The 21988-nt window shown below is 35.4% G+C and overlaps 1 protein-coding gene across 1 annotated transcript; it reads left to right on the top strand.

Moving 5' to 3' along the window:
• The first annotated feature begins 15233 nt into the window (after positions 1-15233).
• Positions 15234-20606, top strand: LOC114305818 (protein FAR1-RELATED SEQUENCE 5-like). The gene is made up of 9 exons (XM_082875919.1): positions 15234-15371; positions 17227-19347; positions 19444-19512; positions 19619-19687; positions 19801-19863; positions 19970-20038; positions 20152-20214; positions 20352-20417; positions 20511-20606. Exons 1-9 carry the CDS (start codon positions 15234-15236, stop codon positions 20604-20606), a joined length of 2754 nt encoding a protein of 917 aa, XP_082732045.1.
• The last annotated feature ends 1382 nt before the right edge of the window (positions 20607-21988 follow it).

The raw sequence follows: 21988 nt of genomic DNA, 5'->3' as shown, positions 1-21988 counted from the left end.
GAACGGTAGTAGTCGGACAACCCTCCATCTCCATCTCCCTCTCTCTATTTTGTTTGTTATCTCTTTCACGTGGAAACCTTTGTTTTGCCTCTCTATGCTGAATTCAATTCAATTTTTTTTTTTTTTTAAGCTAATCTGAATCGTAGCTTTTGTTAGGGGTAACGTGGCCAAATCCTGGCAATTGATCGGAGGAAGGGCTGGAGAAGATCTAGACTCATAACAACACCCCATGGCATGGCATCTTACGGGTATCTAATATTGTTTTCTTTTGAGCCGTGTTGTTTTTATAATTATAGCAATCCCGGTTTTTCCTCTCATTGTTTACTATATTCCGGACTCGTTTCTGTTGAGGATTGTTGTTGTCTGTATTTCATTTCCGTCCTTTAATGCTTTGGATTGGAGTTTAGAAATGTCTTGGGCGTATTTCGAATAGGTTGGTTGAGCTTTGGTCCCATTTCTTGTTGCCCAGATTTTTGGTGGTCCGCTTGAGTGGATCCCTTCGCGTTCGAGCGGAATTTGCACACTTTTAGCGTCTTGTGTATAGCGATCCCGGGTTTACCCTTGTTGTATAGTGATCCGGACATGTGTCCGTGGATGTTGGTAGTTGTTTATTATCTTGTTTGCATCCTTTCTTACTTTGTATTTGAGTTATAGGATGTGTTGAGCGGGTTTGTTACAGGTTGGTTGAGTTTAGAAACCAAAACTAGTTGCCCAGATTTTTGGCCTATACGCTCGAGCGGAGGTGTTGGCGCTCGAGCGTAGATTACACCCATTCAGTATTTTCCTGTGCAGCGTTGTACGCTCGAGCGTGGTATTGGCCGCTCGAGCGGGGTTGTCTGAGTGCCGCTCGAGCGTAGGGTTGGGAGCTCGAGCGGAGGCCTGGTTCTGCAAAAGTGCTGGGCGAGTGCATTCTGCGCTCGAGCGGGAGGTTGGCCGCTCGAGCGGAAGTCTGTGAGTGGCCGCTCGAGCGGGGTGTTTTACGCTCGAGCGGAGACCTGGGTTAAAGTCCCGAATTTGTGACTCTTTAAATCACTTTTTCACTTTCTCTTCTCTCTCTTACTTTTCCAAAATCACCATTGTTGAGCCTCTCACTCTAGACTCTACCTTCTCTCTAGGTTTTGATCTAGTAGGAGTGATTTACTCACCTTTGGCCTTTACAAAAAAGTTGTTGATCGTCGAGGGCTTCATTTTAATCTGAAAATCTCGGGTTTTGGAGCACGTTGGGTTTTGTCGTCTTCTCCTTTGGGACTCCGAATTTGAGGTAGGGATAACCTACTCCTCTCTATGGGTTTTGTCTTTAAATTTTGGTATTTTGAGATGTTGGGCTTGGTTTGGTAATTTTGTGAAAGTTTGGGGCTTTTGTGTAATTTTACAAAAGTTGAGGTTTTATTCATAATAAACCTAGATGTATGTTTGGCATAGAAAAATGGAATGATTGTTGAATCATTGATGAAAATGGGACCTAAGGGTTGAAATGGTAATTATGGAAAATGGCCTAATTACATTGTTTAATTAATTGGGATAATTAATTGGTGAGAAATGAGGAAATGAAATGTTGATTGAATATCCATTTGTGCATTTATTTTCTGTTTTAGAAATAACTGCTTTGGGCTATCGGTGGAAGATAGTCGAGATTGTTGTAGACAATGCATGATGATTAGGTAAACGGAAACTAATCAATGGAATGTGTCATGGAACTTGACGGTTGATAGAATACATTAATTGTGTGTATTGTGTGATTGTATATAGAACCAATGTGTTTATATACGTTATGTGTAGAGGAGGAGATAGGGGATGTACTCCGCGGTTTAGGGGAAGATAGGGGATGTACCTCTAAACCGGATAGGTATTGGGAGGAGATAGGGGATGAACTCCGTAGACAGAGCTCATATGCTTGTCTAGAGAAGTGAAGATAGAGCTCATATGCTTATCTTTGTGAAGTGTGGATACAGCTTGTATGCTTATCTGTGGATATTGTTGATATACATATCTGTTGTAGAGTATGGATACAGCTTGTATGCTTATCTGTGGATATTGTTGATATACATATCTGTTGTAGAGTGTGGATACAACTTGTATGCTTATCTGTGGATATTGTTGATATACATATCTGTTGAGAATGTGGATATAGCTTTTATGTTTATCTGAATGTGAGATATAGTTTTTATACATATCTGTGGAAATGATGATAGAGCTAGCATGCTTATCTGTTGAAAAAGGTAAAATGAAAAGTAATTGGGACTTGTAAGTCGTTGACATAAATATGTAATTTATGTGATTGTATCAGTGTTGACCAACTATCAATTGCTAATGTTTTAGTCATTGTCCATGGTTGGTTTAGTGTATTTCTACTGGGCTGTGGCTCACCCTATATGGGAATATCATTTTCAGGTACAGGAAGCATGCCACCTCCAAGGACATAGCTTGGGAGGCTAGAGGCGGACATAGTGTAGTTGTTTTACTTTTGATGTATTACATGTAACTTCAAGCCAAGGGCTTAATGTGTGAACGAGTTAGTACTCTTTTATTGAAACCAAGTGTTAACTTGGAAAGCTGTAAGCCCGTAGGGCATTTTGTTTTGATGTTAACATGTAATACTTATGTAATGAAACTCAATGAAATAAAGGAATGTGGTTAGTTTATATGTAAATGCTTGTCTTATCTAATGGGTTTAATGTTATTATTTTGAGGGCGTTACATTGTGTGTCTGTAAAAGTACTGCAGGTTTGTTTTTCACGCTCGAGCGGAGTTCCTTACGCTCGAGCGGGTCACGCTCGAACAGATATCTTGTGCTCAAGCGGGTGTTCGATGTTTGTAAAAATACTGGAAGAGTATAATCTACGCTCGAGTGGGTGTTCCTTTGCGCTCGAGCGGGTGGAGTTTTGCAGTTGTGTCTTGGCGCTCGAGTGGGTATTCTTGCACTCGAGCGGGTCCAGTTTTTGTGTTTGACGCTTGAGCATCCTATTCTCTGCTCGAGTGGGTCATACGTATATCAGTTAGCAGCTAGGTCATTTTAGATCACTTTTTTAACTCTCACTCTCTCTTACTTTTCAAAACCTATTTTGAGAGCTTCTCTCACTACATTTCACCTTCTCTCTAAGGTTTGATCTAGTTTGAGTGATCTTCTACCTTAGTTCCTTTGCAAAAAGTGTAGAGCTTGGCTTGGGCTACCTATCAATCCGAAAATCTTAGGATTTGGAGCACTTTCGATTTTCTTCACCTTCTCTTTTGGGCTCCGAATTTGATATAGGGATAACTACTTATATCTATGGTCTTTGACATAAACTTGTTGTCATTATGATGTAATGTTGAAGTTGGGTAATCGTGGGTGTTAGGGTTTCAAATATGAAAAGAGGGGTTTTGTCCTTTTGGCCAATACATGTGTATTTGGGTCCTAAAATGAGATTGTGGATATTTAATAATAATATTTGGACCTTTGGGTTAATATTGGAAAAATGGAGAAAATGCCATATTTGGGTTTTATTGGGTCATTAGTGTAATTAATGACTTTCATTGTGAAATAGTGGAATTGGGAAGTTATGAGAAAGAATGGTGGAGTTGGATTGATTAATCACTCACTTTTGAAAATATTGATAATTTATCTGTTGATACATTTATTATCTATCTAGAAATAATTGTTTTGGGCTATTGGTGGAGGATAGTTGTGATTGTTGTAGACACTGTATGTTGATTAGGGAAAACTGAAACTAATCATGTTGAATATGTCATTGAATATGACGGTTGGAATAATACATCGAATCTGTGTATTGATTGATCGTGTATATGATAATTGTTTATATACATTGTTTTGTGTGGGAGGAGATAGGGGATGTACTCCACGGTTTAGGGGAAGATAGGGGATGGATTTCTAAACCGGATGTTATTTGGGAGGAGATAGGAGATGGACTCCATTGATACAGCAAATCTGTATATCATTTATAAAGTATGGAAGTGTTTTAATATGACATTGATACAGCAAATATGTGTATCTATTGTGAAGTATAGAAGTTTTTTATTATGAGTTACTATTTCATTTGAAATTGAAGTATTATTGATATGAGTTATAATCTCATTTAAATTGTTTGGCCAGGTTCTGAGCCATGTTTATGAATTGAAAATTTGTTAAATAAAGGAAAGTAAAATGAACATGGACGTATTTGTCATGGGATTGGATGGTGTTGTAAGTTGGTTGACCAGTGTTAACATTTATCGAATGCTCATGTTTTAGTCATTGTTCATATTATGTTTAGCATATCTCTACTGGGCATTGGCTTACCCTATATGGGACATCATTTTCAGGTGCAGGTGATATGCCGCCTCCAAGGACTTAGCTTGGGAGGTTTTAGAAGCTGAAGGCTTACTTTTGTAATTATTTTGTCTATTACATGTAATTCAAGCCAAGGGCTTATTTTGTGTTTTGAGTTAGTACTCTCCTTTTTGTAACCAAGTGTTGGCTTGGAAAGTTGTAAGCCCGTAGGGCATTTACTTTTGTTGTCAACATGTAATACCTTTGGATTAAATACTCTGATGAATGGAAATATGTTTATTTCTCTTATGTTTATGGATGTCACGAATGTATGATTTATGGGTTTATTTTGAGGGCGTTACAATAATTTTATTGTAATAATATTTAGGGAGATTTATGTATACGTCCTAATAAGTATATTTATTGTTCAATAAATTTTATGATAATTAATGACATTTTTCATTAAACACTATTAAAAAATGTCACTAATTGTTAATTTTTAGCGACATTTTGAAAATTGTCACTAGTTATAAGTTTTAATGAGAGTTTAAAAAATCAGTCATAAAAAATCGTCACTAATTGTAAGTTTTAGCGATAATTTATAAAAATCGTGACAAAAAAAGTCACTAATTGTCAATTTTTAGGGACATATGCAAAAAAATGGCCACAAAAAACATTCGTTTTAGAAAATATTTTATAATGACTTATTTTCAATAGAGCTTGATGAGAATTAAATCCAATTATTAAGATCTAATGATAGTTTACCCTAATATTTTATATATATAACAGGATAAATGAAGTATAATAAAATTAGCGGTGCTAGATGTACCAATTAGTATATCAATTAGTAGACCAACATATGATATAACATTATTACTTCAAAATTATTATAAATAAATTACTGCCTAAAAATTTGAATTGTGGCTATGGAAGAGAAGTTATTTGGTAATCTTAGACATGTAACACCACTAATTGTTGCGATCAGTGGATGAGTGGGATTAATAATTTTATATTAAATAGAGAGAATAACATGACATTTGATGATTAGTTTATGGTAATGACACGTGATACCCTAAATCATTTAATAATTTTTCGTTAAAGAGGATAAGACTTTTAGAATCAAAACTCTGATTAAGGCGCCATTTTATTTTATCTATATACGATAACCCAACAAACCTGTAATAATTTTATTTTACTTTATTTTTTATCTAATGTAATCACATCATTTTTGGTCCAACAATAACATTGTTAAAAAATGTAAACAATTTACAATTAGGCAAATCCCTCACGAGGCCGGATCCTCTACCGCCTTTCCCTGCGACCATTCTTGCGGTGCCCCAAAACCACATTGTTTTGGGGCAAAATTTCACAAAAAATAAAAATAAAAATCACAGAATCAAAGAAGAGAAAGAGCAGAGAAGAGAAAGAGGGGAATAAGAGGATCCGGACTGAAACATACAAAACCCATTAAACCCAACCTCTTCTCTCTCATCTGAAGTATATGTTGAAATTGCATATGAAGTGTCTGAGGTTCTGAGGGGCTGATTTTGGAGTTGGTGTAGACACCCCATTTTTGACCGTCCTCAAGACTTGGACGTCATCGTTTGAACACTCGATGATCATCCATGTTCGTATTCGTCTTGAGTTCTCGGAGGTTTCGATCGCGCGCCTTGCCTCAGGACCTCTCGACTTGTTTATTTTGTGCTTGGTTGTGTACCAACCACTTGTGTTTTTGCTTCTGAGGGGAAAAATGGCTTGTTGGCCATCCCCATATGTCACTGGCCTTGGCTTGAGGCCACCGACCTTGTTTTCTTGCTACCGGCCAAAGCTTTTGGTTGGTCGGCAATGTTTTTGGTCAGTCGGCCATTTTTGTTGGTCAATCGGCCATATTTTCTAGCCGACCCCTTTCTATCTGCTTTTGGCAGATATTTTATACCAGCTGTCACAGCTGGCATCCATAATACACCCTCTCTATACACATGTATGGAGGGATTTGCTCCCTTGTGTTGGCTTCTCCAAGAAGCTTAGGAATTGAATTCCTATAAAAGGAGGGCCTCCCCTCCCTTTCCAAAGGTTGAAGAACCTGTGATATATCATATATATCACTCTCTCTCTATATCTCACTCTCTCTATATAGTTGTGTGTGTAATAGTGTTCTAAAGGGGTTTTTGTTCTTAGTTTTGCACTAAGACACCTAGTGTTACACTATACTTTGGTTGCTGAGGTTTTAAGGGGTTGATTTCAAAGTTTTGAGTTGGTTTTTGATCAAAAAGAGGTGCTGAAGTTGGTGTTCTTGAAGTGTTCTTCAAGGGTGAGAACTTACCTTTTTATTCCCCATTTTTGCATAAGGTTTTAGACCTATTTTCATATTGTTTTGAGCTTAGTATATAACTGATAAAAGTTCTGTATTTTCATGCTTGTTATAGTTGCTTAAGGTCATTTTGGTGTTCGGGTTGTCTATCCCCTCTTAAGCCTTGTTTGACCCTTTTTGTGCCTTCCTCTTTAGGCTTTGGAACCCTTCGTGTGTTGACCTTCTCACCACTGAAATCCAAAGGATTTTCAGTGGTGGAGAAGTGGTTTTGAGGTCTTGTATAGGGGAGGGACACCTCTCTCCCCTTGTGACTCATTTGCTTGCATTTAGAGCTCATAAAGGTAGCATGTTTGCATAGCTTTATTTGGCTCCATTTCAGAGGGTATTTGGTGTTAGTCTATCATGTTAGACCTCTGTTTTATGTTGGTTCGATGGCCTATTGTTTGCATCATGCACTTGCTTTGTAATCCCCTCTATTGTCATAACATGTATCATGCATTTAGACGATCATACTTGCATGTTTTAGCTTGACTTCATGAAGCTCTTATCCATGTTTTGACATGTTTAAGCTTTGTTTGGTGTTGATTTGGTCATGTTTGCCATGTTTCGTATAGCCACCATGTATCCTAGCTTGTTAGCTTTGAGTGTGTGAGTCATGAACATGCTTTATTTGGGTTATTTCAGTGATTTGGAATAATTTATCATGCTATTTCAGTCCATGCTCCATGCTTGTATGCTTGCATTTATCATCCTTTCAAAGCTTTGAAGAGTTGTTCTTTTGTGCCTTAAAATAGGTCATTGTGCCTTAAAATAGGTCATTGTGCATGCCTCTTTGTTTAAGTCCTTAGGCTGCCATATCAGTGGGTTTTGGGGCTCATTTTGGCATATTATAGCTCTATTTTTCTTTGAATAATCCATGCCATGTGTGTTGAGGTAGTTGTAGTGGAGTGCTCTCTTTGCGGCTTTGAATGCCCCTCATTTTTGCGCCCATTTCCTAGCATGTTTTGGCCTCATCCCATGTATGTTCTAGCATTATTTTGGCCTGCCATGGGACTGTTTTGGATCACCTTGGTCCTTTGGGGCTTGGTTGATATGGCCATGGTTCAAGTCCTTTGGCTAGTTTTGAGCTTTAAGTCCATTAGCATGCCATGCTTGTCTTGTTTAGTTGATTTGGTATCACTCTTAACATGATTTCAGAGCTTATTGCATTGTCATATTCTCATGTTTATCACATGTCACTCATATTTGAGGATTGTGCATTGTTGCATAGTTTATGGATCAATGTGTGAACATGCGTGTTTTGCCCTTTCGGCGCCTTAATTCATCACTTTGGCTACTGTTTTGGACGTGGCTGAGGTCTTCCCACTATGGTCTAAGTCCATCTTTGTATATAGCCGCATGCTTAACATGGTACATCTTGTCGCATACTTGCTAGTTTACCATTTGTCACATGTTTGTGTAGGTTGCTTTGCATTTAGCATGCTCGCTACTTTAGCCTTTGTGTGCATGCTTGAGCCATGTTGCACTTGGCATATTCATGTTACATTGCATTACTTTGAGTTGGCATGCTTATGTTGCATTGTTTGCATGCATTGCACTACATTTGGCATACTTGCATGCATTGCATTGTGTTTGGTTTGGGGTGTCAAATCAAACATGAAGAATGAGGGACGTTCGTACTTGAAGTGACGAAACGTACCTCAATCCTCGGTCGCCGACACTCTTGATTCAACATGATAGAGTGTGTAGCATTCATTTGTTTTGTTGCATTCATTCATATTGATTTGCACACTTGACATCTTTGGCCATCATGCATCGAAATGCGTGATTGGTGGTCCAAGGGTCAGGAGCCATACTCCCTTGAGTTCTTAGTATGATAGGGAGGGTGATCGTGCATACATTGTCTTGTAAATGCCTTGCCATGCACTGTCTGTCCTCTGCTGCAGCAAAACCAGTGTTCTGCAGGAATAAATGGCCGGTCGGCCACTTTCAGTGCTGGCTGACTACCAAAATTGTGCCGGTGATCCCATTTTTGGTCGATGACCATATTTCCATGGCCGGTGGTGTTTTCTCTTGGCCGGTGGCATCCCAAAGTGCTGAGGGAGTGGTTTAGAAGCAACCTTAGGATTTTCACAATTTTCAGAGGTGCAAAACAGTGCAAACAGAGGCAACATGAGCCATGGCGATGGATTTCCGAGCGAAGACAACCGAGCATGCATTCGTTCCTCTTCTCGAGACTGTTTTATTGCTTTTCATAGCTTAGTTAATTTGTTTAATTAGTTAAGTGTTTTGTAATAATTAATTAGCTTGTTAGTTAGTTAATTAGTTAATTTGTATTATTTATTCGGACCCTCCGTCGAGAGGGCGAATTTGTAATAAGTGTGCGTGCGTGTGTGAATGTCTTCCAACCCCACGTCTTTCTCCCTTTTATTTACTAGTTTTAATGGTTAGTTTAGGGCATGTTTCAATTAGCATACTTATGCTCGCATGTTTGCATCATTCATCTGTATTGCATACACCAGGCCCGGCGCATCATGCTAACTGCATTGTATTTCAATTCCAAGTTGAATACATGTACTGAATTGTCGCATCTCATATGCCATTCTTAGGGTAGCCGAGCCTATTTTAGTTGCATTTTGCATGCGTTGCATTAGCCATCTTAACATGAACTAGGATCATGCATGATTACTAACTAGTTTCTTGTTTTGGCTCGGAGTACACTGTAAGTGTTTATGCTTTAGTATCTTGCATGTATGTGAGTGCTAACATTACAGCATGCTTGCCATGAGGCTAATTGCTTATGTGATATAACTGCCTGAATGCCTGTGGGTGAAGGTTGGATTGCTTGAATTGGAATAATTCAACGAAATCCGTATTTTAGCCTACTTACGAGTAGCAAAAGCTTCAAACCGTCTTTAAACAAACGGATATGTGATGCTTTGTTCCAAATTAAGCAATCTAGTCTATACTTGTGTGTTGTGCGCATCACATAGTAATTCTAGCTAATTAACCAGAATAAGAACGTATGTGTTTTCAAAAACAAGATATCATGTTTAGTACAGGCCGATCTTCGGATCGGGCGAGCGGGGGTGCTCATAGATGACCTTCCCCAATCGTACCCAAGTTCCCGAGTCGAGGTAACTTTGGTGATGACAGACACGTGGCCTTAGGCACGAGTCAGGGTTTTCTAAATTCTCCCAAAATAAAATATTTAGGTGGCGACTCTGTATTTGGCAAAGCAGTTCATGTTTGGCATTTCTTTCTTAAAAATTAGTTTTCCAAAACGATTTGCCGGATTTGGACTCTTTGGTGATTTATCAATCTCACATCGCACATTGTGAGATCAGATTAAGAACCGTGACATTTGAGTCCGAACTGTAGTGAGCTTAAATGAACAAAACAGGATTCCTTCCCGGGACGTTCGGGGACGTTTACACTTGGGTTGTGTTCCAATTCATTTTTGGGGATCTTGAAATCCTTCAAAATCTCTAAATTTCAAGATTTTGGCTGAAGAGATCCAAGGTAAACAAACCCTAATTTGGGTATCTAAGAATTTGACAAATTTGTAGATTTGGAGCCCAGAGGTATTTAAGAGAAATTTTTTCTTCAATTTTTATTGAGGTTAAAACATCAAAATATAGAGAATGGTAGCAGGACTTATATATATACGATCTCAGATCTAAGGTGATCAATGCACGCGGTGCAGAGGTCATGTACTGAAGATTTCGTCGACGGAGAAGCCGACAGCTGGAGAACCACAGTACAACAAATTTAGGAGTGCCGAAAGGGTCTTCGTGAAGATAGCTCTGTATATGAGTGAGTGAATTTGCTTCAATTGGTTTAGATTTGTGCACTTGTGAAGATCTGATAGTTTTTGTTCGAAGAGTGTTGGATTGGAGCCCTGTGATGGGGCTTGAAAGGGTAGAGAGATCTGCATATCAGAGAATGAGAAGTGTTTGGATTTGGAGCAAAGAAGACTCTTGACATTATTGTAGGAGAAGAAGAAGAAATGCAAGGTAGAGAGAGAGAGAGAGAGTGTGTGTGTGCCAATGTAAGAACCAAAAAAAAAAAAAAAAAATCAAAACGACATCGTTTTGATAGGCCGCAGCAATGGCAGATGATCCGGACTCAATCGCTCACCAGTCCATCTTTGGAGGTTACTAATCAAACAACACCAATTATAATGAAAATAAGGACCACTTTAGCCTTTAAGAATTAGTTATTTTAGTTAGTTTTTAAAATTTTATAAAAAAATACATGTGGAAAAATAAATAACTTGTAAGGCCTAAAAGTAGATTGAATGCAATTTCGTTGTTCCCATATAAGTGACAGGATAGTAACTTGTTACGAATTCAGATTTTTGTAGTTGCATTTCTTGTGATGCAATTTATAATGTTTTGAATTCACCAAAAAAAAAAAAAAGAATCGAAAATTAAGATTTGAAGTTAAAAATGTCTTTTTTATTCTTCATTTAAACTTGAGTAAAAACACTAAAATAACATATTTTTTAACTTTATTCCTTTATTTTAAATTACCACAAAATATACTATAAGAAGTGTGTTACAGAGGATTGAAATTCAGCGGCCCCATATTCAAACTATTTAAAACTCACCCTCATAAGTTTATTTACAAAAAAAAAAAAAAAAAGGCAAATTATCAACACCCCTTAAGGTTTAAACAATGTACAATATACCCCTTACATTTTAAAAAATGACAAAATATCCGATGTCAGATATCGGCCTGATTGGCAAGTTGTTTTTTGGATTTTTTTAGCCAAAATCTACAAAATAAAATAAAATAAATTAAAATAGTCTATAAAACAAAATGTCACATCAAATCCGTAACTATTTTTTTTTCTAACAAATATTACATCTAATTATAAAAAAATTTAATCATCTTTCTAAATACAAAAATTTTAACCTACTAAAATAGTTAAAAATTAAATAATTTACTAAAATAGTCAATTTCTCGATCGAGGCCAACCACCTTAACAGAGGTAATAAATTTACCAAAGTACCCTGTGTCTCTAAAAGCATCCACAATGAACACACTAAGTTGTGTGTTAGTGTCAGGTGTCAACTTTTGGCTAGCTGTTGCTATTGTTTGGTGCTGCAATGGATCAGTTAACGTGTGTGCTAGTGGTGTGTGTTAGAGTCAGTTGCTAAGTTATTTGTTATCTGCAGCGATGGTTTTAGCTAGCGGAGGGGAGTGTGTTTGTTGTCTTATAGGTTGACCGGCCGAATGTTCGGCCGGATCGGTCAACGGCAAATTCTTTTTTTTTTTTTTAACTTGTTGGGATTTTTTTTTGGACATGAAATTTAATGTTGGACTTGAAATTTTTGATTAAACTAAATTATTTATTTATTTTATTTATTATGTACCCACATATATATATATATATATATATTTAACACACATCTTAAAACACTCTTTAACAAATCTATTGCACCACCACCCACTCTCTAAAATTAACAAACTTTAACATATCTTAACAAATATTTTTGGACTCTACTTTTATTACTTTTTGTTATATAACACACACCTTAATATAATTTTTTAGCCATCTCATTGCGGAGGTCCTAATGAAAAAAAAAAAAAAAATGATGACACTCTGCAAAGAGAAGTCATGTCACGTCCATTCCATTGGCAAAACAAATGAAGGAATATATCTCCTTGGAATAGAAAATTATTTTTAAAAAAAATATAGAGGAGTGCACGTCCATAACTTTTCGCTTGCACCCTATTGTGCTCTAATTCTCCCAAAACAAATTGAACTTGTAATGGTAAAATTACACTTTTCCACATAAACTTTGAATCTATAATGCTTTCTCAATGATATTCCAAACAACAATGATTCATCCCTCCTTTTCCCCCCACCCCCTTTGACCCCCTCTCTCTCTCATTGGTTACATTTTCATTTTCTTTTTCTTTTTTTTCCTGCTCCTCCAATCACCACCCACCACGTGGCAAAGAGGGTGAGGGGGTGACCCCCAAAAGGGGGTCCCAAGCATTATTCTATTCCAAATCATTCTACATCTTCATATCCGAGGTATGGTTTAGGAGAAAATGACAGACGAAAGGAACAGAGCGAAGGTGCTCATTTACTGCAAATATTCAAATTAATCAAATAAAAAATTAATGACATAAATTGCTTCTTAAAAAATTACTTTTCATTTTTATGTAAGTACTTATCATTTATGTGTAAGGTACATTTTAAATTCATTGGCAACTGAGGTAAATGGGGCATCTAATTCATTGGCAACTCAGGGTACATGGGATGCATTGTTACTGTTGTGCGTGAAACACAACAGTGATTGTTATGTTGTCTGTGAAATTCATTTTGAGTCTTATTTTTATTATTTGAATTATTTAAATTTTAAAAAATATTGAGAACAATATACTTATAAAAATTCAACTTAATCAAATATCAGTAACTTGTTCATCAAATTACATCTTTATATAAAATAAATAAATATGTATATATCAAACTGAATATAAATGTGATTTGATGAAAAGATTATTGATATCCGATTAACTTCATTGTTTTATAGATATATTGTCCTCTCTATTTTTTAAAATTTAAACGCTTCAGATCATCAAAATATAACTCAAAATAAGTTCTACAGGCCGCACAACAGTCACCATTGTGCTTTAAGCACAACACTTGACAAGGTAAATGAGTCTTTGACAACTATAAAGTTCTTTTGGATGCTACTAGGGGCATTATTGTCCATCAAAGTCTTTCTTACAGTTGTCAACAAGATTCTGTTAAACAATTTGACGAGAAGTTCTCTTTTCACACGGCTACTTATCTTAGTGCACATTATTTCTTAGTGCACACACTTATTAAGAGTGCTGCTATTAGCATCCCATAAATTATTTTGGACTCCTCAATTTTTAACTTTTTTTTATTACAATAATAATCTCAAATAAAATTACTAAAAATGATATCATTAATTTTGAGATACCACATCTCACAATTAAACCTACACATCCACTACATTATGAATTACGATTTATGAGAGCACCCACCTCCATCACCACCCATCCATCTTCTTCAAATCTCACATTCAAAACCTACCCATCCTCAAAACCTTGAAAACCCTTTGGTGGCAATATTCCGACGGTAATAATGGCAACCATTTGACTATCTACACTTCTCCGGCAATGACAATGAGTGGAAGTTTTTCTGGTAACTACAACTTCATAAGATGAGAGGAGTACAACAATAAAACCTTAGAGGAGGTTCATAACTTTGATGTTGTTCTTAGTTTAGAGGAGATTGACCTTGTAAAGGTAAGTTTCTAGAAAAAAAAAATATGGCAAAAATAATAAAATATGTTCGTCATTTTTTTAGGACTAAACTCCCAAACATATAACCAAAATTCGGGAACGCAGGCTCGAACATTATTTATTTATTCAGGAACCAGTAACTAAACATTTATTATTTGTTCGGGAATGCAAGTTCGAATATGGAAATTTCTTAACACATTGAACAGTCAAAATTGTTAACGCTTACAAAAATTTTCATTTTTTAAAGTTCGGGAATACAGACCCAGACATTACTTATTTGTTCGGGAAGGCATTTCCGAACAAATAAGTAATGTTCGAGAATACAGATCCGAACATGAAAATTTCTTAACATATTGAATGGTTAAAAATTTTAACACTTACAGAAGTTATTGAAAGTAACCCAAATCCATTATCAGATTCAAAAGTTATTCCTTCATCACTTACCTTTGATAATATTATTGTGTAGTTCTCTGCTAAACTCACAATTTTATAATATTTACCAACAAAACCAACCAAATCAATTATTATAATTTTTTTCCTGCAAGAGAAGAAATTCTTATGAGAAAATTAAGAAATGAGGCAGCAGAGAGAGAGAGAGAGAGAGAGAGAGAGAGAGAGCATACCAACTGTGACAATGGTAAATGAGGCAGCAGAGACAGTAATCACATTGACTCTTCTTCTTCTTAGTGGGTTTTGTTAAGGTTTTTTGGAAGAGGGATTTTTTTAAGGTGTGGGGATGTGCATTTAATGGGTGAAATATTTTCACAAGGATAATTTTGGTTTATTTGGGGGGAGGGGAAAGAAATTTTGAGGGTTTCTATAAGTGGGAGCCCAAAGAAATGGCGAGTCCAAAATAATTCATGTGGTGCTAATAGTACCACTCATTAATTTGATTTTTGGTTATTCTTCTCATTCTACACACTTGATGTTCCAATTGTACCCTAACTCATATCTTGTACACACACCCTCTTCAACCAGCAACAATGGTGAAAAAGGAAGCCACCTAGAAATCCAGTGAATTTGATGCTGCAGTGGAGTTGAAACTGCCATTAAAGAAGGCTAAGACATTGCTTGAAAGGTCTAATGGGTATGAAACTAGCAATGGTGATGTGAAGTGTGTTTTTTTGAGTTCAGATCTTCGGCCGCTCTTTCCAGCCGCGCTCCCAGCAGCGCTACAAAACGACGTCGTTTTGTATATAAAAAACGACGTCGTTTTGTTTAGTTGTTTTTTTTTTTTTTGGTTCCGAAAAATTCAAATTTCCCGCCTGATCGTTTTTGACTTCATCTTCGTCCCTATCTCCTCTGTTTTTCCCTAACAAACCACGTAGCTGGATAGAGAGAGAGAGAGAGAGAGAAGAGAGGCGCTGGAGAACGGAGAGAACGATGGTGGACGGAGTGGACGGTAATGGAGAGAGGTTGGCGGAGGGACGCGAGTCCGGCGGTGACGCGACGATGGCGGAGGGACGCGAGTCCGGCTGTGACGCGACGATGGCGGATGGACGCGAGTCCAGCTGTGACGAGGTAAATTTTAGTCTCTGTGTTATGTATATATGTATATTTCAGTCTGTGTATTTACATTTTGTATGGATAATCAATGTATACATTACAAATATGTCAGTCTCTATATTTCAATGATATTTCAGTCTATATTTGAATCTCTGTATTTGTATGTATTTTGTTTGGCTGTGACGAGGTATCCGAATATAATTTTTGTTTGCCCATCTCTATATAATTTTTGTTGTTTTAATATGTGAATAATAGATAATAAAATATTAATTTTTCTGCAACCCAGATAGAAAAATTAATAAAGTTGGGAAATAATTGATGGGTTACAACTCAAAACTGGTATTGAAATGCTCAGCAAAATCCATATCCAGATGTGCAAAAAAGTAACTTTTTGAAGGGGCATTAGTATTAGAAGATGAGAAGTGAACCTTGATAAGTGTTTAAAATGTCTGAACACGGGAGGTGCTGAATTTTCAGAAGATTGATTTTGTTTTTGTTTTTTTGAAACAGATATAAAAAGTTTAACATAAAATAACTGATACCAGAGGGAGAGAGTTTGCCCATCTCTGTATTTGTTTGCCCATCTCTGTATTTGTATGTATTTTGTTTGCCCATCTCTGTATTTGTATCTCTGTATTTGTATGTATTACAAATATACCAGTGCTATATACAATTTAATTTTTCAGACTAATTTTTCAGACATTACAAATATTAATTTTTCAGACTAATTTCTCTATTTCAGTCGTATCAAATATAATTTTTCAGACATTACAAAGAGATTGAAATAAGTATATATTATACCAGTGTATATATACAAATATACCAGTGTATAAAAGATACAAAATAAGTATAAAAGATATCACTGGTATATTTGTATCTTTTATTGAAATAAGTATATGTTATAAATGATATCTTTTATACTTACTTTGATTTGCAGACATTACAAATATACAAATATACCAGTGTATATATTAATTTTTCACATTACCAGTGCTTTGATTTGCAGACATTACAAATATACAAATATACCAATGTATATATTAATTTTTCTCTATACATTTCTCTATATTAATTTGTATATATAATTAAGGATTTATATATAATTAAGGATTTTGTGAATTCAGAAATTAGTAATTATAAAGAAGAGTGATTAGTAACTATGATTGATTTTTCAATGTCATTTATAACTATGATAGTTATATATAAAAGATATCATTTATAACTATGATCTGGTCCATCATTTCAAAGAGATTTACAAAATTATAAAATAATTAATTTTTCTCTATACATTTCTCTATATTAATTTTTATATATAATTAAGGATTTGACATTACAAATATACAAATATACCAATGTATATATTAATTTTTCTCTATACATTTCTCTATATTAATTTGTATATATAATTAAGGATTTATATATAATTAAGGATTTTGTGAATTCAGAAATTAGTAATTATAAAGAAGAGTGATTAGTAACTATGATTGATTTTTCAATGTCATTTATAACTATGATAGTTATATATAAAAGATATCATTTATAACTATGATCTGGTCCATCATTTCAAAGAGATTTACAAAATTATAAAATAATTAATTTTTCTCTATACATTTCTCTATATTAATTTTTATATATAATTAAGGATTTATATATAATTAAGGATTTTGTGAATTCAGAAATTAGTAATTATAAAGAAGAGTGATTAGTAACTATGATTGATTTTTCAATATCATTTGTAACTATGATAGTTATATATAAAAGATATCATTTATAACTATGATCTGGTCCATCATTTCAGAGAGATTTACAAAATTATAAAATAAAACTACCTTAATAAACCACTCCCCATAACCTATAAATCGAATTGCAGGTAATCGAAGAAAATAATGTTGTTAATGAGTTGGCTAATTGTGGTTGGAAGCCAAAATTGGGCATGTCATTTGACTCTGAACAAGCTGCATATGATTTTTATAATACCTATGGCAGAAAGGTGGGCTTTAGTATTAAGAAGCTATATGCACACAAGAACAAACATACTAAGGAAATAACTTCACGGACTTTTGTATGTTACAAAGAGGGAACTCGGGGTATTGACAAGCGAGATCCACTAGTAAAATTTCCGAGACAAGAGGTGAGGTGTGGTTGTCGTGCTCGATTTAGTATCAAGTTAGATAGAAATTTAGGAAAATATGTTGCCATTGATTTTGTTGAACATCATAATCATGATCTTGTGCCTCAAGAGTGCATTCATATGTTGCCATCCCAAAGAAAAATATCTACCACCCAAGCAATTGAAGTAGAATTGGCTGCAGAATCTGGAATTCCTCTTAGGTCTGCTTATGAGCTATTTGGTAGGGAATCTGGTGGAAGAGCATCACTTGGCTTCACCAAATTGGACCAAAAAAATTACTTGAGATCGAAGAGACAAAAAGATTTGGAATATGGAGAAGCGGGTAGTGTGTTGCAATACTTTCGTAAGAAAAGTTTAGAAAATCCATCCTTTTATTATGCAGTCCAATTAGATTGTGAAGAGCAAATAAGTAACATATTTTGGGCGGATGCACAAATGATAATGGACTATGCTCAATTTGGTGATGTAGTGACCTTTGACACTACTTACAAATTAAATAATGAACATAGACCTTTTGGAACCTTTGTTGGATTTAATCATCATCGAGAAACTGTTGTATTCGGTGCAGCGTTGATGTATGATGAGACTGCCGAATCATTCACATGGTTGTTTCAGATTTTTTTGAAGGCAATGTCAAACAAAGCTCCAAAAACTATTTTCACCGATCAAGATGCTGCGATGGCTAAGGCCATTCCCATTGTCATGCCTAGTACAAACCATCGACTTTGTACATGGCATTTGATGCAAAATGCTGTGAAGCATGTGAGTTCCCTCTTTCAAGATGTTGGGGTAAAGGGTGTCTTTTCAAAATTTATGCATCAAATTGATGATGAAGAAGAATTCAAAATACAATGGGACCAAATGCTTCATAGGTATGATGCAGACAACAATCATTGGTTGGCGCAAACTTTTGGTGTGAAGGAGAAATGGGGATGGCCATATATTATGAATTCTTGTGCAGCTGGAATGAGTACTACTCAACTATGTGAATCATTCAATGCATTTTTGAAGGATTATCTCAATTGTGATCATAACTTGATGGAATTTTTCAAGCATTTTGAGAGGGTGCTCTATGACAAAAGGTATAAAGAATTGGAAGCCGAGTATAATTTGTGTCAAAAATTGCCAAGGGTTGCCATTCCAACTGTGATGTTAAAGCAAATGGCAGATATTTACACCAAAACAATTTTTGAGGAATTCCAAAATGAGTACGTGCAGTCCATTGAAGCGTCCATTGTAGGCACTATTCATGATGGTGAGAGTACCATATTCACAATTCAAACAGATGTAGATGGAAAAAAAGATAAGAATGTGACAATGGATAGAGATGGCTTTTTGAGTTGTAGTTGCAAGAAATTTGAAGTGAAGGGCATAGTGTGTCAACATTGTTTAAAGGTGCTTAGAGAGATAATCAATGCAAAGGACCTTCCTGCACAATACATACTCAAACGATGGACTAAAAAAGCAAGGGCTGAAACTGTGAAAGATAGGCGTGGGTATGATGTGAAGGCTGATGTCAAACTACATCAAAGCGACCGATATAGGTCATTGATGAATATGTTTAGAGCTATAGCAAGTAGAGCCGCCGAAAGTGAAGAAACTTATCATTTGTCACTTGCAAAAGGTGAAGAACTGAGTGTCATGGTTGAAGACAAATTAAGTGTGCACACTTTTGGTCAAGTGGAGATCACTGAATTCAGAAATTCCTCAGCTAACACATGCCCACAGAGTGATGAAGTAGATTGTCCAATCCAAGCCAAGGGACTGAAGAAAAGACAAGCAACTACTAAGGGAAGAAGGAGGATCAAGGGCGGGATAGAAAAATATATTGCGAAAAAGAAAAGAATGCAATCTAAGCAGGTAATTAATTGAAGTTATGTCTGATTGTTATGTGTTATCAATTTTGTGTTATGTGTGTTACGAAAATAATTTATTAAATAATTTGGTTGTTTGTAGGGTGATAGTTTTTGTACTCTTGAAGGTCAATATGAGCCTCCTGTTGCTATGGGTAATATTTCTAGTCAGGTAATTTTTACTATTGTGTGCAACCTTGTATTAATTTGATGGATTGATTATTCTTGCAACTAGTAGCGTTATATTGATTATTTTTGGTCTTTTGTGATGCACGTAGGATGGTTCTTTTTCTACTTATCAAGGTCAATCTCAACCTTCTTCCGACATGGGTAATCATTCGATACAGGTAATATTTAATTTAGGGTGTTTACCTTTGACATGCATAGACGTTAGGAAATTGAACCTCATACGGAATTATGAACTTTGTCTTATTCTTTACTTTATGTTGGTTTACTTTAGGGTGTTTACACTCCACAAAGTCAGTCTCGACCTCCTTTTGCCATGGGTAATATTTCTAGTCAGGTAATTTTTACTTTTGTGTGCAACCTTGTATTAATTTGATGGATTGATTATTCTTGCAACTAGTAGTGTTATATTGATTATTTTTGGTCTTTTGTGATGCATGTAGGATGGTTTTTTTTCCACTTATCAAGGTCAATCTCAACCTTCTTCCGACATGGGTAATCATTCGATACAGGTAATATGTAATTTAGGGTGTTTACCTTTGACATGCATAGACGTTAGGAAATTGAACCTCACACGGAATTATGAACTTTGTCTTATTCTTTGCTTTATGTTGGTTTACTTTAGGGTGTTTACACTCCACAAAGTCAGTCTCGACCTCCTTTTGCCATGGGTAATATTTCTAGTCAGGTAATTTTTACTTTTGTGTGCAACCTTGTATTGTTTGTTTAATATCACATATTGTTTGTTTTTGAACATGAAAATGCATTATGAATTTTTTTTAAAATGCATTGTCTTATTCTTTGATTTATGTTGGTTTACTTTAGGGTGTTTACACTCCACAAGGTCAATCTCGACCCCCTTCTGGCATGGGTCGTAGTAATTACGTTCAGGTAATATTTCATATTGTATGTTTTTTAAAATTAAAATACATTATTATTTTTTTTGATGGACATTCTTCTTTTATTTGTGTTGGTTTACTTTAGGGTCATGGTCGCGAATCCCAATCTCAACTTTCTTTTGCCATGTGTCGTACTAATTATGCCGAGGTAATATTTGATATTGTATGTTTTCTAAAATGAAAATAATTTATTACTATTTTTCATTTCATACTTTATTTTTTTACGTTGGTTTACTTTAGGGTGATGGTCGTGCAACCTATATTTCTCAACCTCAATCCCAATCTCGACCTGAATCCCAATCTCAACCTTCATTTGCCATGGGTCGTACAAGTGTACATCATGTCATGTATCCTACATATGATGTGAGTTGTAATTGGTTACATACTTTACATTGAAAATGTAGTATAGATTCTAAAAAAAGTTTAATACATGTATCACTATTGCAGGGAAATAACACGCCTCAGTCAATGCCGCCTGATTCAATGCCTTTATTGTATCCCACTCCGACATCATTTCAGAAATTGCTTCGAGATAGTACTGCAGTCCAACTATCACAAGCCTCACATAGTCCTGCTGACAGTCGTGTGGATGGACATCCCTGGAAGGCTTGCACTGAACGATGATGTTATTATATTTGTGGATTTGGGTGTTTTTTTTTTTGATCGGTGGGATTTGGATATTTTTGATGGACAATTTTTTGTATGTATTTGTAATGTTTTGTGGGATTTGTATAATTTTTATGGATATATTTTTTATGTATTTGTAATGTTTGGTGGGATTTGAATTTTTTTATGGACATTTTTTATTACACCCAAGAAGGCGTGAGAGTTTAGTATTAATGTATTCATGTTTGGTGGGGATTTGAATGTTTGCGTACATTTATGGATATATTTTTTTATGTATTTGTAATGTTTGGTGGGATTTGAATTTTTTTATGGACATTTTTTATTACACCCAAGAAGGGGTGAGAGTTTAGTATTAAGTATTCATGTTTGGTGGGGATTTGAATGTTTGCGTACATTTTTTATTACACCCAAGAACGATGATGTTTTTTTACTTCACATGATAAATTCTTCATTAATACGGTCAGAATCCTTTGTTTGATTCATAGTTTACTTTGTTTTTCCATTCAATTTTTTGTACTGGTTGGACTGTCCACTTAATTGTGGTAATCTTCATGTTATGGTTTCCATTATAATTCTTCAAACGCCATTCTTCAATTCGAATTTTAAAATTTCCTGTTTTGATTACACCATGTAATGTAATGGACAAGTTGAACTTATTTCCGGTTATTTACTATTTTGATTACACCCTGTAATGTAATGGACAGGTTTGATTTAATTTCCTGTTTTGATTACACCCTGTAATGGAGAAAATACACTTATTCCCTATTTTCATTACACCCTGTAACGGACAGGTTGAACATAATCATAACTATACAAAGTGCAAAACATAACCATACAAACTGATTACACAGATTACACAGCTCTGCTGGACAAAATGAACAAAATAACCAAGTTTCATTACATAACCATATAACCATACAAAATTAACAAGTCCAG

Source organism: Camellia sinensis, chromosome 6, assembly GCF_055761805.1.
Source record: "Camellia sinensis isolate YWXY chromosome 6, ASM5576180v1, whole genome shotgun sequence".
NCBI classification, from domain to species: domain Eukaryota; kingdom Viridiplantae; phylum Streptophyta; class Magnoliopsida; order Ericales; family Theaceae; genus Camellia; species Camellia sinensis.
Note: the sequence above shows the minus strand (reverse complement) of the source record. Positions and strands in the feature narration are given on the sequence as shown.